The following is a 15,400-nucleotide window of genomic DNA, read 5'->3' as shown; positions in this document are numbered from 1 at the left end:
GACGGATATAAATTGATCAAATGGACAAAGAAATTTGCATCATTCAAAAAACTTACACATTTTTATAAATCATATTCAAGTACCGGTATACATACTAGATTTTTTTTTCATGTAACGTGTGTACATGGGGGAGGGGGGGGGACTTATACATGTATGCTAGAGAGTTCGAAATAAATATTTGTGAGCACTGGTTTGACGGACTAATGACTTCCAATTTTCATTACTTCGTAAAATATTTTACTAGACAAGTCCGCATTCTGCCTTATTATTTTGTTAACATCATAACACCCCCTACGCCTACCTACTTTAATGAGATAAAATTTAATTTCGGCACATAAAATTAAATTAATTCCAATTCACCGATAGCTACAGGGGAAAAATGGAAGGTACGAAACATGTAATATTTTTGTTAAAATTGAATCATGATTAAAAAATACTTAAAGATTAAGTTTACAAACTAAATAGTGATCTAACCCCCTCGGCAATGTGAATAAACGGAGCACCTGTCAAGTATTTAAGTAACTACAAGTGTCAATACTGTTTGTATCTTTAAGAGAGAGAGAGAGAGAGAGGAGAGAGAGAAAGAAAAATATTTGAGAATGGTGCTACTGCTAATATTAGTCTAACCGCTGACCTAGTAAATATAAATATTTTCCGTAAGATTACTATAATTGCTAGTACATGAATTTTTATTACTAGTCTGATAATTATTTATTAGTCTCGGACTTACAGACATTGGGTACTTATGAACCCTGCGTAATCGATCAACCAACCATTCATTTAGAAATAATGTTTAAAGTGACAAAATTAACAAGGCATAGTACAAGTTTATATATGGAACACTGTACTGTTCAATAGGGGAACTCCCGTATGAGCAAATGAAACCGGAAATCTTAAACAGGGTTAAATAATTATATGACTTGTACAGATGTCCGAGAACATTAGGAAACTGAATTACCTATCAGTAATTATTCAATATTTAGAAGATTTCCTTTTTTAACAAGAGACATCTGTCCTGTTTGTGAAAAGAAAATTGATACAACTTTCCGATCGTGAAAACAGGAGGGGGGGGGGGGCTCAACATTAAAGTCAGATATCTGTCTGCAAAGAAATAAATAGATGAAAACTAACTTGATGATTAATTAATTTTAATTCTTTAATTGAACAGGGATAGATATATTCAACACATAAATTTAAACTTGATTTACTCATAGTTAATTTCAAATCATATTCTGAATTATTTTACAGATATCAATAATATTTAGATTAAAAAAATGATAACTGCCTGGAATTTTTTTTCATCAAAAATTAAAATAAGACTGTTTTTAAATGCAAAGTATAACACACAGTCATTTTCACACCACTGCAGCCTCCCCGACAGCGAGAACAATAGGGACAGTAATTATCAGTAAATGTCAGCACTTGTCTAAGTTTTTCAGCAGGGACAGTAAACGGGTCAGTAATTGTCTAAGTTTTTCAGCACCGACTAAGATTGTCAGCACTTTTCTAAGTTTATCAGTACCGGCAGTAAAAAGGTCAGTAATTGTCTAAGTTTTACAGTAACGACAGCACATTGTCAGTAATTTTCTAAGTTTTTCAGTAAAAAATGGGAATGTCAGTACGTTTCTGACTTAGTAGTGATACATATTGGCAATATGAGCTAAACTACGATGAAGTCTGTCATGACTATTCTATTGCAAAAATGTTTACCAAAAATCTCTACAGACCTTCTCTATCCAACTGCCACACAGACTCAAACGTACTTTCAAGGTCCAGTGATTTGAAGCCTTAAAAGATTAAATACGTACATAGTGAAAACGGAGGCTCACCACAGGGAAATAGAATTTGTTTGCGGGTTCGAATATAAATATCTCAAATAGACGTAGATTTTAATGTGACACGGGTACAAAATTATAGCATTTATTATACAACTTAATGATCAACCCACTAAAATCTGGGATTGCTTAAAGACTGCTTTACATTGTTTGATGAATTGTCATTTATTTATTATTGCAGAATAGGCCAGGAATAGAAAGAGATCAATCTTTTTATACGAAATTAGAGAAGTGTTTACCAGAAGAGCATACGCTGAAAGGTCTCATTTCGACATCACGCTATTATGAAATTGAATGTCCCCAGGGAGATTTGAATGAATATCAAGAAGAGAGAATCGAAAATGTCAGAAAATGTATTGTTCGCACTGCACGAAGCCTTTCGCATTGGGGTGAAAAAATTCCATTAACATGGTCAATGTTTGAGAAATTTATTAGAGAAAACAAGGAGAAGAAGATGGAAATTCTAAGCAGAAAAGAACTCTTAAGGAAGAAGGAATTTAAATCATTAGATGAATTGGAGGTAGACGATATGCTTAGATATTTTAAAGAGATTGGTCTAAGTATTTATTTTGCAGAAAAGGGTCTAAGAGAAAATATCATCATTGACGTCCAGTGGTTTGTAGATGCATTTAAAAATATCATTACTGACCCAACTCATGCTGAACCCTTTTGCGAAAGGGTCAAGGAATGGGAGATATTCATGAATACTGGCAGGATTTCTGATCTAGCACTTGTCAAGGTATGGGGAAAAAAATCTTCGTATATTGCTCAAAAAGACATAATCATACCCTATATGGAGAAACTTGGCATTCTTGCTATAGTGCGAACAGAAAGAAATGCAAGAGAGGAGAATATGATACCTGATTACTACATTCCTAGCATCAATAAAACTGAATTCAGGAAAGAATGTAGAATTACGGAAGATGTCAACAAAACTCCCGTTTTAGTATTTTGTTTCAAAACGTTCATCCCACATTTCTTTTTCTTTAGACTGGTAGCATTGTGCTTTTCTATGTGGGAACCCTTGCGTGATGACCTAGTATGCAAAAATGTTGCTTTTTACAAAGACAAAGGTGGTGACCGAAACATTGCTATTGCAGTGAACAAAACATCCATTCAGTTGCAAGTGTATACCCCAGATAAAACAATCCAGCTTACAAATGACAAAACTAAAGAAATCAGAGCAACAATTGAAAAAATGATGAATAGCATAACATCTACATTCCATCAACAAGTTCTCTATGAAGTTGGATACCCTTGTAGAGACATAGATATAACTGAAGAAGATGAGGATTGTTTCTTAAGTGAGGAAGAAGTGGCTGAACTGACAACAAATAAAAGAATTTGCCCTAATAATTTGTCCCGCAAAAATCACGAGAAACACGAAATAGTTCGTGATGATCTGTTGTATTATTGGTACACGGTGAGCCATTTACAAAATTAAATTTAAAAAAATATAAATATACTTAAAAATACTTTTTATCAGAATGAAGAAACTGCAATTTGCATCTTACCAATGTCATCTACTATTATTTACTTATTATTTCTGATATTATCTCAGATATCCTTCCCTTTGAATATTTTAATTTTTTTTAGGAGAATCATTGAAGAATCAGAGCAGGCAGAGTCCATTGGATCAGTAAAGCTACAGCAGATTTAGTGTCTCTAAAATTCAGAAAAGTGGATAACACTGAACATTCTTTACAGCAACGTAGAATTCGTTCGTAATTATTATTGTCGAATAAAAGTATGTACATTTTCATTTCCTAGTGATTAAAAACTGGACAATCTTAACATGGTCTAATATGACCCTTCGTTGACCTCTCCTTGGTGAAGACATAGGTATTGGAGTAATAACAAGAAAGTATTTTTTTTTTACCTTTACATACATATTTTTACAGAACCTTTATTTGCAGTACTTCATGTGCATTTTAACTTGACCCTTTCTTCATCTCTTGTACTAATACATTTATTGTTTATTAAATGTTTAAGAAGTTAATTATAGATTTTAACAAAGGTTTGAAAAAATCATTTTTTATTAATATCGTTTAATTTTTTTTTCAGCCTACTTATGTATCTGTTGATAAACGGTTTCTTTGAAATTATATACCCGGTATATGAAACAAGAGTACAATGTGCCTACGAACTGGAACTTGCTGTAAAATGATAATTTTTGGCAACAACATGATTTCTTGTTTATTAAACTTTATATCTTATACTTTACATGTTATAACTAAAAAAAAACAAGAGGCCCATGGGCCACATCGCTCACCTGAGCACTGTGGCTAGGAAAAAGTAGAAATTGGTTTATTATTTAATAATTTAAATCCAAAAGTAGTCCCAATACCAATCCTGGCTTTGCTATTCTTGATAAGATGATTTTTAAAGAATTTTCCTATACATGTATATGTCTATGAAAAACTTTGGTCGGCCATTGTGGGCCGACCCCGGGGGTCATGATTTGAACAAACTTGAATCTACACTACCTGAGGATGCTTTCATATAAATATGATCAATTAGGGCTTTGTTATTCTTGAGAAGAAGATTTTTTAAAAAAATTCCTACATATTTCTATGTAAAACTTTGGTCGGCCATTGTGGCCCCGCCCTACCCCGGGGGTCATGATTTGAACAAACTTGAATCTTCACTACCTGATGATGCATTCATATAAATATGATCAATTAGGGCTTTGTTATTCTTGAGAAGAAGATTTTTAAAGAAATTTCCTATATATTTCTATGTAAAACTTTGGTCGGCCATTGTGGCCCCGCCCTTCCCCCGGGCGTCATGATTTGAACAAACTTGAATCTACACTACCTGAGGATGTTTCCCCATAAGTTTCATCTTTCCTGGCTCAGTGGTTCTTGAGAAGAAGATTTTTAAAACATACCATCAAATTTTCATTAATTCCCAATTATCTCCCCTTGAATGAGGGCCTGGCCCTTCATTTGAACAAACTTGAATCCCCTTTACCCAAGGATGCTTTGTGGCAAATTTGGTTGAAATTGGCCCAGAGGTTCTTGAGAAGAAGTCGAAAATGTGAAAAATTTAAAACGACGACAACAACGATGACGATGACAGACAACGGACAAATTGTGATCAGAAAAGCTCACTTGAGCCTTTGGCTCAGGTGAGCTGAAAAGTTAATAAATAAAGTGTTTCATTTTCGGGTGATTAATGAACAGGCTTGAAAATATATTGATTTTGCATAATATTATAGTGCATGCGTGTAATCAAATGCTTTATATTCCAGAAAGAAATTGCAATGACTCCTTTGTAGATACTTTTTGCATTAAAACAATCATACTGTACTATTTTGTCAGTCTTTATTTTATGAATAATTTAATTTTGATGACAATTTTTATATAAAATGAATTTGTGTAGAAATAACATCAACATACATGTATATTAAAAAAAACTTATTAATTTGATGCTTGTGTCAACAATTATTACAATGTTTTGTGCACCTCATCTGGTAGAGGTAAACACAATTTTTACAATAGCATATTACATGTAGGTAACACTTAACATTTATCTAATGAAAATTTCAAATTTACAGGATATTAATCAATTGGTAAAATTCATTCATTTCAACCAAAATTTCTTACATTCTTTGCACTCAGCATGATGGAAGAAGTACAACAGCAGAATCTGAAATTTCATTACATTATAAATTCATAATAGATTATGTTCATCTAACATATATTTACATGTAAAATATGGACAGTGTACAATATTATGAAAAAATATACTAGTATCTCCAAGGTTGTGGTTAACCATTTACATCCTAGGAGCCATGTGGACTTTTCAAAGTTTAGGGGCCCACAATGTGATTTACGGTCCCACATACCTCATCAACAGAATATTTGAAAATGCTGCTTGGCATACGTCTAGGTCAAGCAAGTGCTTGCATTGTATACAAATGTAATAGTTTGCACACGACACCAAAAGTCATGGTTAGCATAGTGTTTGTTAAGAAAAAAAGGAAGTGGATTATAAAAATACAAGCAAAGCACGGTCATGTTCTGGGAACAAGACGCTCGCCATGTGGGCGATCAAATTTTGATTTCTTCATCACCCACTTGAAATTTGGCGAGTGGGCGAGTGGTTAACCACAACCCTGGAATCTCAACTAATAAACCATACAATGTGTTTTTAATATTAAGGACACAAACATGCACTTTTTCTTCGATATCATATGTCTCTTGATGATTACTAGTAAGTTTTCAAATGCTCAAAATGCTGCTAACACATTATATTTCACTTCGGATATTTTTGTTTTGTTATTACTGAGAAATCCATAATTTTTCATGAGGAATTAATTTGTCTTGTTTTCGATGACATATATGAATAGATTCGCAAAATTAAGTTAATCATGAAATGTAATGTAATTTTCTCATGAATTACATTTTTAGAAATCTTGTTACGAAAAAATCAATTCCTCCTGAAATCATTATTTACCCTTAAATACTAGTATTCTCAGGCCATGACAATTTATTCTAACGAAAGTTTGATTTTACAGAAGAACACTTTAAACAAGATGCCTGTGTGCTATAACATGTACAATCATGCATGTTCATATGTTTAACAATTGTTTTTGTCCATTTTATTCCCATGTAAAAACATCCATTTTCTTAAGTCTTAGGGAGAACAACTTGAATAAATTCATCAATCTCTGTTTTTTTTCTAAATCAACAGAAAGATTTCTTGACTTTAATCAAAACAACTACCACCTAATGCTCAGCTTCAAGGTGGCTGCATGTGTCCCATTCTGGTGATAAATTCCAGGAGATACATCTGTAGTCTGACGTCAATACTCTTGTTGGTGACATAGAACCCCGGAACTCCCGCCTTCTCCAACATGACCTGCTGGTCCATAACTTTCTGATCCAGTTCCATGATAATCTTCATGTCCTTCTTCTTCACCTCTTCTTCACACCTCTTCTCCATTGTCTGAAAAAAGCAGAAGTAGATTCTTCTGAAGAATAAGATGCTTAAGTCAAAAATCTAATCAATCATTTGCAGATTGACTTCATTTATTTGTCAATTGGAAAAGAAAATAAGCTATTTTACTAGAAAAAAAATATTAATGGTTATGTAACAACCAAGCTCTGTGAAGACTTAACTGTTTCAATCATCAACTTCCCTTACTTCTGCAACAATCTACCCTTGTGCATATGGAGTTATCTCTTCGTTGATTCGATATGGAAGAGCATACTCTAGGTATGAATAATTTCTAAAATAATGTAAGTAATTGACAAACAAGTTGATGTAGCAAGAATATCAAGAGTCTTGTTTAATGTCATTATTTAATAAGTTCTATGGCCAAAACAATGAGCTTGTCAGCAAATACAATCTCTCAGACGGCTACAGTGCCATCCACTGAATAAGTGAAAAAAATTTGCATCTAAAAACTGCCCTGTATCTCAGTTGATTTCTATGTGTTCTTCAAACTGCAAGGTCAAAATACACATAATCATTTGTTCAAAACATATTCTTTTACTATTTCCACAATGAAACATTCTAATTTTATATAAGTTATGTCATTTTGGGTGGCAATATTTGTATGTCTTAGGACTTTTTGAAATTCAAGCTTTGCAGCAGTTGAAGTATACATGTAGGAATTAATAAATATTATTCCAGATAAGGGGCAAATTGTTGTGCTCTATAAATATGATAGTTTTTTTTCTATGACTGGTACTAGCCCTCTCATACATTTCATTCTTTTTAGACCAATGAACTAAAGATCTGCAGCTATATATAATTATATATAGAAAGCTAAATAAAATTTAATCTGTTTTGTAAGACTGGGATGTATACAAAATAATCATGAAGACCTAGACCTTCTCAAGCAGTGTATAGTTATTATGTTCCCCAAACGAAGTTGGGGAACATATTGTTTTTACTCTGTTTCTTATTATGTTCCCCAAACGAAGTTGGGGAACATATTGTTTTTACTCTGTTTCTTATTATTATTATTTTTCTTCTTCCTGGGCACTTTTTTGTCCGCGAATGATCTCGTAAACTATACATCCGACTAAGGTGAAATGTTTTTAGGGTCAGTAGACATGTTATGTAGATTTGCCGAACGAAGGTCATTTTGCACGCACGTGCTTGCAAGAGCGCGCACGTGCAACACGTGAAATGACCAATATAATTGATATAGCCATAACTTTTCTATTTTTTGATGAAATGTTTTGAAACTCACAATGAAAGGATATATTAGTAGTGTTCACAAGATGACATGGTAAAAATAACAAGATCTCACGCGCATGCACGTGCGCTTCGCTCTGATTGGCTGAAACTAAAGTCTCAATATCTTTCTTGTTTTTCGACAGAATGTTTTGAAATTTTGAACATAGTCATATATTAGGGAGATCTACAGCCTGATATATAAAAATTTTCATAAAAGCATGCGCATGCACGTGTGCTTGCAAGAGCGCGCACGTGCAACACGAGAAATGTCCAATATATTTGATATAGACGTAACTTTTAATTTTTTTATGAAATGCTTTGAAACTCATAATATAAGGATACATTATACGCATAGACAAGAGGGCATGGTCAAAATAGCAAGATCTCACGCGCATGCACGTGCACTTCTCTTTGATTGGCTGAAACTAAAGTCTCAATATCTTTCTTGTTTTCCGACAGAATCCTTTGAAATTTTCAACATGCTTATACATAATGAAGATCTACAGCATGATATATAAGAATTGCCATGAAAGCATGCGCATGCATGTGTGCTGCAATCTGATTGGCTGAAACATTAAATGCCTATAACTTTCTTAGTTTTCAACAAAACGGAATGAAATTTAGAATATGATTAGGTATAATGGATTCCTACATTATAGTTCTATCATAATTAAATGCCCGGAACATGCATGCATGCACGTGCGCACGCGAAATATGCAAAATGACCAATATATTTGAAAAACAGTAGCATGTACATTTTAAAGATTTCTTTTATTCATTCTCAAAAAATATAGATATGTTAATAGTTTAGACAATATGCCATGATCATCTTGCATGTGCATGCACGTGCTTGCGCGTACAGTGCGTTAAATGATACATAGTTGATATCATTGTAGCTTTTATAATTCTTTGAAGAAATCCTTCGATACTGATCATATTTTAAAAATGTCTTACAGGAATTATGCACAAAAAGGGAGTTGGGGAGCGTTTGGGGAACATCTGTAACGGTCCCCGTTACAATTAGCACTAGTTATTATTATTATTATTATTATTTTTCTTCTTCCTGGGAAAATCTTTTCCGCGAATGATCTTGTAAACTACACGTCCGACTTAGGTGAAACCTTTTTAGGGTCAGTAGGCATGTTATGTAGAATTGCGGAACGAAGGTCATTTTGCGCGCACGTGCTTGCAAGAGCGCGCACGTGCAACGCGTGAAATGACCAAAATAATAGATACAGCCGTAACTTTCCTATTTTTTGATTATATGCTTTGATACTCATAATATAAGTATATATTAGTAGTATAGAGGTGTTGACATGGTCAAAATAGCAAGATCTCACGCGCATGCACGTGCGCTTCGCTCTGATTGGCTGAAACTAAAGTCTCAATATCTTTCTTGTTTTTCGTCATAATCGTTTGAAATTTTGAACTTAGTCACACAATATGAAGATCTACAGCATGATATATTATAATTTTCATGAAAGCTCGTACATGCGCGTGTGTTGGCAAGAGCTTGCACGTGCAACGTGTGAAATTAGCAAGATAATGGATGAAGCCGTAACTTTTCTATTTCTTGATGGAATTTTTTGAAACTCACAATGCATGAATATAGTAGTAGTATGGACAAGATGACGTGGTCAAAATTGCAAGATCTTACGCGCATGCACGTGCGCTTTGCTCTGATTGGCTGAAACTGAAGTCTCAATATCTTTCTTGTTTTACGTGATAATCCTTTGAAATTTTGAACTTAGTCACATATTATGAAGATCTACTGCATGGTATATAAGAATTATCATGAAAGCACATAAATCCACGTGTGCTGCAATCTGATTGGCTGAAACTTTACATGCCTATATCTTTCTTGTTTCTCAACAAAACAGGATGAAGTTTAGAATATGAATAGGTATTATGGATTCCTACATGATATTGCTATCAAAATTGAATGCAAGGATGTGCTTGCATGCACATGCGCACACGCAATGCGTAAAATGAACAATATGTTTGAAAAACGGTAAAATTTATATTTTTATGACTTGTTATTGATTTCTGGAATATAAAGATATGTTACTGGTTTAGACAACATGTCATGATCACCTCGCATATGCATGCACGTGCGTTTACGAACAATGCGTTAAATGACAAAAAATTGATATCATTGTAGCTTTTAAAATTCTTTTATGAAATCCTGCGATACTAAGCATATTGAAAAAAGTTTAAGAGGAAATTTGCACAAAAAGGGAGTTGGGGAGCGTTTGGGGAACATCTGTAACGGTCCCCGTTACAATTAGAACTAGTTTTTGTTGAATATGTATCAATACAGTGTATATTTCTTGAGTGTCAATAACATTTCTGAATCCATTTTTATTTATTATACCTCCTTCTCTCTCTCAATCTGGGCCTCCACTATGGGTAAATTGTGAGGCTTCATCTGACAGCTCTGTAGTAATTCTTTGTGTCTCTTTTGCAGCTCATGTCTCTGTGCTGTAAATGTAATTAAAACAAGAAATGTTTAAGAAATATATATTACCAATGTGGCAGTTTTAAAAGGATCAACTTTAAAATCCTTGGATTCCGACTAAAACCAACTGTACTCCTAAAAGGATGTCTTTGTTCCAAGTTGGTGTCTTTTATCTAAAGGAAGAGAGTAATTTGACTTTTGACCTTTGACTCTGTAACCCTAAAATCAATAGGAGTAATCTTTATAATGTACCAGCACAACAAGCTTGGCATCTGTCAAACAAGAGGCACATGGGCCACATAGCTCACCTAGTAATTTTGGTCATGCTATTCTTTACCAGTTTTCCCCTCTGTAATATTAATTATCCGGGTTCAATCAAGGGTGTATGGGAATTTACCCAGTGTTTTAGTCCATTCTTGAAGGCCGAAGTGCCAAAATGCCAGTATGGAAAATGCCAGTATGGAAAAATCCAATATCCTTTATTAGCAAATTATCAGTTTTTATTGATTTATAAATTGAATAATTTTCCACTTTTTTAAACAGTTGTTTAACTGTTGAAATATGTCTGATATGCTGTTACACATTATAACATATGCAATCAAAGATTACGAAGCTCACCTCGACAAATGTTATCAGTTTAAGTAATGCAAATCTCACGTCATATTTTATTAATATTAAGTATTCATCCCAACAACAATATTCTTGCAAGTTGTGTTTAATCCCTTACATTGCATATACACATTTCTATGCATGTAGCATGAAAAACATGTATCGTGTAAATAAATATTCATAACTGTTAATACTGCAGATATCAAGGTCTTCAAGTTCATTCGGATTGATCTGTTCCCAAAACTTTAACCTGGTCTTTTGTATGGAAAATGTAGGTCAGATCCAGCATCCGAAGCAATTCTGATAGTGTCCATCCTTAGATGCATCATCCATGCAAGTTTGGTTTAGCTCAGGGTTATAGTTTCTTGGGAATGAAAATGTAGGGCAGATCCAGCATCCAAAGCAATCTGGTAGTGTCCATCCTTTGATACATCATACATGCAAGTTTGGTTTAGCTAGGGCTTATAGTTAATTGGGAATGAAAATGTAGGTCAGATCCAGCATCAGAAGCAAGTCTGGTAGTGTACATCCCTAGATACATCATCCATGCACGTTTGGTTCAGGAAGGGCTTATAGTTGGGAATGAAAATGTAGGTCAGATCCAGCATCCGAAGCAAGTCTGGTAGTGTCCATCCCATGATGCACCATCCATGCAAGTTTGGTCCAAATAGGGTTTATAGTTCCTGTGGAATGGACCTGCTCCAAAAAGTTTAACCTGGTCACTCATCTGAAAAATGTAGGTCAGATTCAGCATCCAAAGTAAGTTTTGTAGTGTCCTTTCCTAGATGCAACATCCATGCAAGTTTGGTCCAGTTAGGGCTTATACTTCCCTTGGAATAGACCTGCTCCAAAAACTTTAACCTGGTCACTCATCTGGAAAATGTAGGTCAGATCCAGCATCCAAATCAAGTCTGATAGTGTACATCCCTAGATACATCATCCATGCAAGTTTGGTCCAGGTAGGGCTTATAATTCCTTGGGAATGGACCTGCTCCAAAAACTTATACCTGCTCTAAAAACTTTAACCTGGTCACTCATCTAGAAAATGTAGGTCAGATCCAGCATCAGAAGCAAGTCTGGTAGTGTACATTCCTAGATGCATCAGCCATGCAAATTTGGTGCCAGTAGGGATTATAGTTCCTTGGGAATGGACCTGCTCCAAAAACTTTAACCTGGGACGCCGACGCTAACGCCGACGCCGGGGGTATAGCATAAGCTCATCTCGACTTCGTCAAGGAGACAAGGCGTAGAGTAAAAAATATAAAATTCCTGATTTTTTATTTAAAAGGTTAACAACTTTTTAATTAATAAGTGTCTTTTTGACTATACTGTCCTTTTAACTATACAATGAGGTATTTACACAATGCATGACCAGGTCCATTAGCTCATTAGACTATTAAGGAGGCTGGAGGGTCAACAAATTAATCCCAAATTAACCACCAGATTTAACTAATTTTTTTAGATACGGTATCTTTAGCTGTGAACTATCATTTGACAAAGAAAAAATTCAAAGAATTTAGTTTTAAAATTTGATCAATTTCTATATCTTTATATGGAGCTCTCCTTTTAAAGGAGATTGAAATAGTCTAAAAATGGCTGCCACCCCCGAGCCTCGTTAATACACTTATCAAAAGTATGGTAAGTAATTGAATCATGCCTAGACAGTATGACAGTTTGCTGCCTAAAAATTTCAAAATTATTAAGACTTCAAGTATTGGAGTTACCAATAAGTCGGTCTTTTAGGAGTCAATCTCTGGTCCAAAACTCTGTTTCTGACTTATAGGCGAGCTATAAAAAGAATGGTATTATATGAGGTCAGTCCATCTGAAATACAAGTTTATTAAATACAACTGACTTATAGGTGGACCGACTTATAGGCGAGTATATACGGTACTTGTAAATGGGTATCCAATTTCTGTGGTCATTGATGAGTTTAAGTACATGTGTCTTACCTAAAAGTTTGTTTAGAATTAATGAATTTGACAACTGTGTTGATGTTGGACTCGCTGTGTGTATGTGTCTTATCTTATGTAATGTAATTGACCTGGAGTTAGATACATGTATCATTGATGTATACATATGTCTAAACTTTGACTTTGTAATCATTGTCGAGTTTAGCTTACTATGCAAGTACCTTTGTGATCATTGACCAGTTTGACCCGCTGTGTGTGCAGATGTCTCTCCTCTAACTGCTGGACTTCCTGTAGACTGCGGACGATTTCAAACACAGTACCATCCAGCAAGGAGCTAGCCAGGCCAGACAGAAGGTCGTATGGGAGTCGCTGCTGATATTTACTGAAAGATAATCAATACATAGCATAATAAAAACACTATTACTTTGGTTTTTGTTTGTTTTTTTCCTGGATTTCCATTAGAATTAAGATAATCCAACACTGCTCAATATCAAATATGGTTGCCATCATGGCAGATTAGATTAAATGCATTCAATAAGGCCATCCTTAAAAAAATGTTTGTTTGGAATTGCTGCCTGAAGGGTTTCAGACACAGGAGGGAGGGAGGGAAATTATTATTTTTTTTTTTTTTTAATTGAAGATAAATTTTAATAAAAATCTCAGTAAACAGTTAAAACATTTTTTCTGACTTTAAAAAAAGCATCTACCATTAAAAAACCCTTATTTTTACATAGATCTGAGACTATATTTCAGTGTTTTGTATGATGCATGTGATACAGTAAGGGAGCAAAAAAATTGATTGAATAAAAAAAAATCTTCTTACTTTTGGTCAATAAAACTTTTTCAGGAGGGGGGTATTTCAGTGAGGCGGGAGGCAATTCCAAACAAACTATAATTTTATTTTGGCCTAATTGAGTTGTAAGACCTAAAGCTTTTAAATTACATGATTATTAATAATCAAAATAGTTAAATTATTAAATCAGAATATCCATGGTACAAAGTCTACACTCGCAACTCTTTTGTGTATTCCACCTCACAGTGCTTTAAGAGGAACAACTTGTACCCTTTCTTTTTTCTTTGTCCAAAATTTTGTTTCTCAAAAAAAAAAATAAATAAATAAATAAAAAAGATAAAGAGGATTTCCTATTCTTATCAATTTGGTGACCATTGAACATGTTGAAAAAATTATTTTGCAGGTTTAAAAAGACTGAAATTACAGTGAAAGAAAAATTAGATAATATATTGATAAATTCTGAAGTCTTCAGTTGGTAAGTAGCTAATCTATCCTCCTTTTCTTTGAGTATTTCCCACTGAGGTGCCAAGATTTCGAATCGTCTCTCAAAGTTTCCACTTTATTTCTTTTTTAAAAGTATTACAGAGCACTTACTGTAAATTGTTTTAGGTTAAATTTTAGTCTTCAATTAACACAATATGAGCGTGTCATAGAAAAATACCTTATTTACATGTATATAAATAAAAATGTTGAAGTACCCCTTGGTTAGAGAACATTGGGGGGGGGGGGGGGGGGGGAGAGAAAAAATAACCCGTGTGTTCAAGTTTCCAAAAAAGAAATGCATTGTAAATCCATTATTTACAAATTATTGCTCTCTTTTATCAAAGATATCATCTCTATGTACCCCGGTAACTCTCGGGCCATGTTTTGAAGCTCGCTCTGGTAAAAGTAGAGACGTTTTTGTTGAGTGTGACTAAAATGGGTAGCGAAACCCGGGCCGGGCCGGGATTTTCGATAACGAAAACCGGGTTTTTGATAATCACGAAATAAATACTCATTCTTTCTTCATGAAATTTACGGACATAGTTTATTATTCTAAGATTGGCTTTCGCTGAAAGTTTTAGGTCAAAATGTTGTGTTTTTTTAATGATTATCACCGATTGTCCTTTTCCAAGTGACTAAAATGGGTAGCGAGCCCGGATTACTCATTTGGGCGATTTAAACTTAATTTCGGCAGCATATTCACAATTATTTCATTTGGGTCTTTGAAATTGAACTTAAACTACCTAAAACATTTAACTGTTGCAATAATAAATCACGATTATTGAAAATATACGCATTTTTTGTGTACCCGGGATTGGTCAAAACCGGATACGTTCACCCGGGAAAAACCTTTTATTTCCGAAATACTTATAAGATAATGACATGTAATTGAAATATAACTGACTCTTTTTTGATTTGCATATTTATATTATTTTTTCCAATTTATTTCTTAGATGTATCTCGGTCAGGGACTGAAAAAAATCTACATTCTTTCTCTGGCAATCCGGAATTATATAATTTGTCCCGGGCAAACGCGTCCGGTTTTGACCTGTCCCGGGTCTATGAAAAATGACAAAAACCCTTATAATTGACATTTAATTTCATAATGATTGAA

At 34.1% G+C, this 15,400-nt stretch overlaps 2 protein-coding genes across 2 annotated transcripts; one reads left to right on the top strand and one right to left on the bottom strand.

The window, feature by feature from the left end:
• The first annotated feature begins 1,958 nt into the window (after nt 1–1,958).
• Nucleotides 1,959–3,597, top strand: LOC134266593 (uncharacterized). Its single transcript, XM_062748816.1, has 2 exons — nt 1,959–3,258; nt 3,432–3,597. The coding sequence occupies exons 1-2, from the start codon at nt 2,251–2,253 to the stop codon at nt 3,441–3,443; spliced, it is 1,020 nt and encodes a 339-aa protein (XP_062604800.1). The 5' UTR covers nt 1,959–2,250; the 3' UTR covers nt 3,444–3,597.
• A 2,083-nt stretch (nt 3,598–5,680) lies between these two features.
• On the bottom strand, nt 5,681–14,806 carry LOC134266592 (protein DGCR6-like; the record flags this gene model as incomplete). Its single annotated transcript, XM_062748815.1, has 4 exons — nt 5,681–6,788; nt 10,405–10,511; nt 13,232–13,392; nt 14,648–14,806. Coding segments are annotated over 4 exons (634 nt in total), but the record flags the coding sequence as incomplete, so codon positions are not given.
• Nucleotides 14,807–15,400: the final 594 nt, after the last annotated feature.

This window comes from Saccostrea cucullata, unplaced genomic scaffold, assembly GCF_032062105.1.
Source record: "Saccostrea cucullata isolate Sc308-1 unplaced genomic scaffold, CSIRO_AGI_Scuc_v1 ctg9843, whole genome shotgun sequence".
NCBI classification, from domain to species: Eukaryota; Metazoa; Mollusca; class Bivalvia; order Ostreida; family Ostreidae; genus Saccostrea; species Saccostrea cuccullata.
This window is presented reverse-complemented; position numbering and strand designations above follow the sequence as displayed.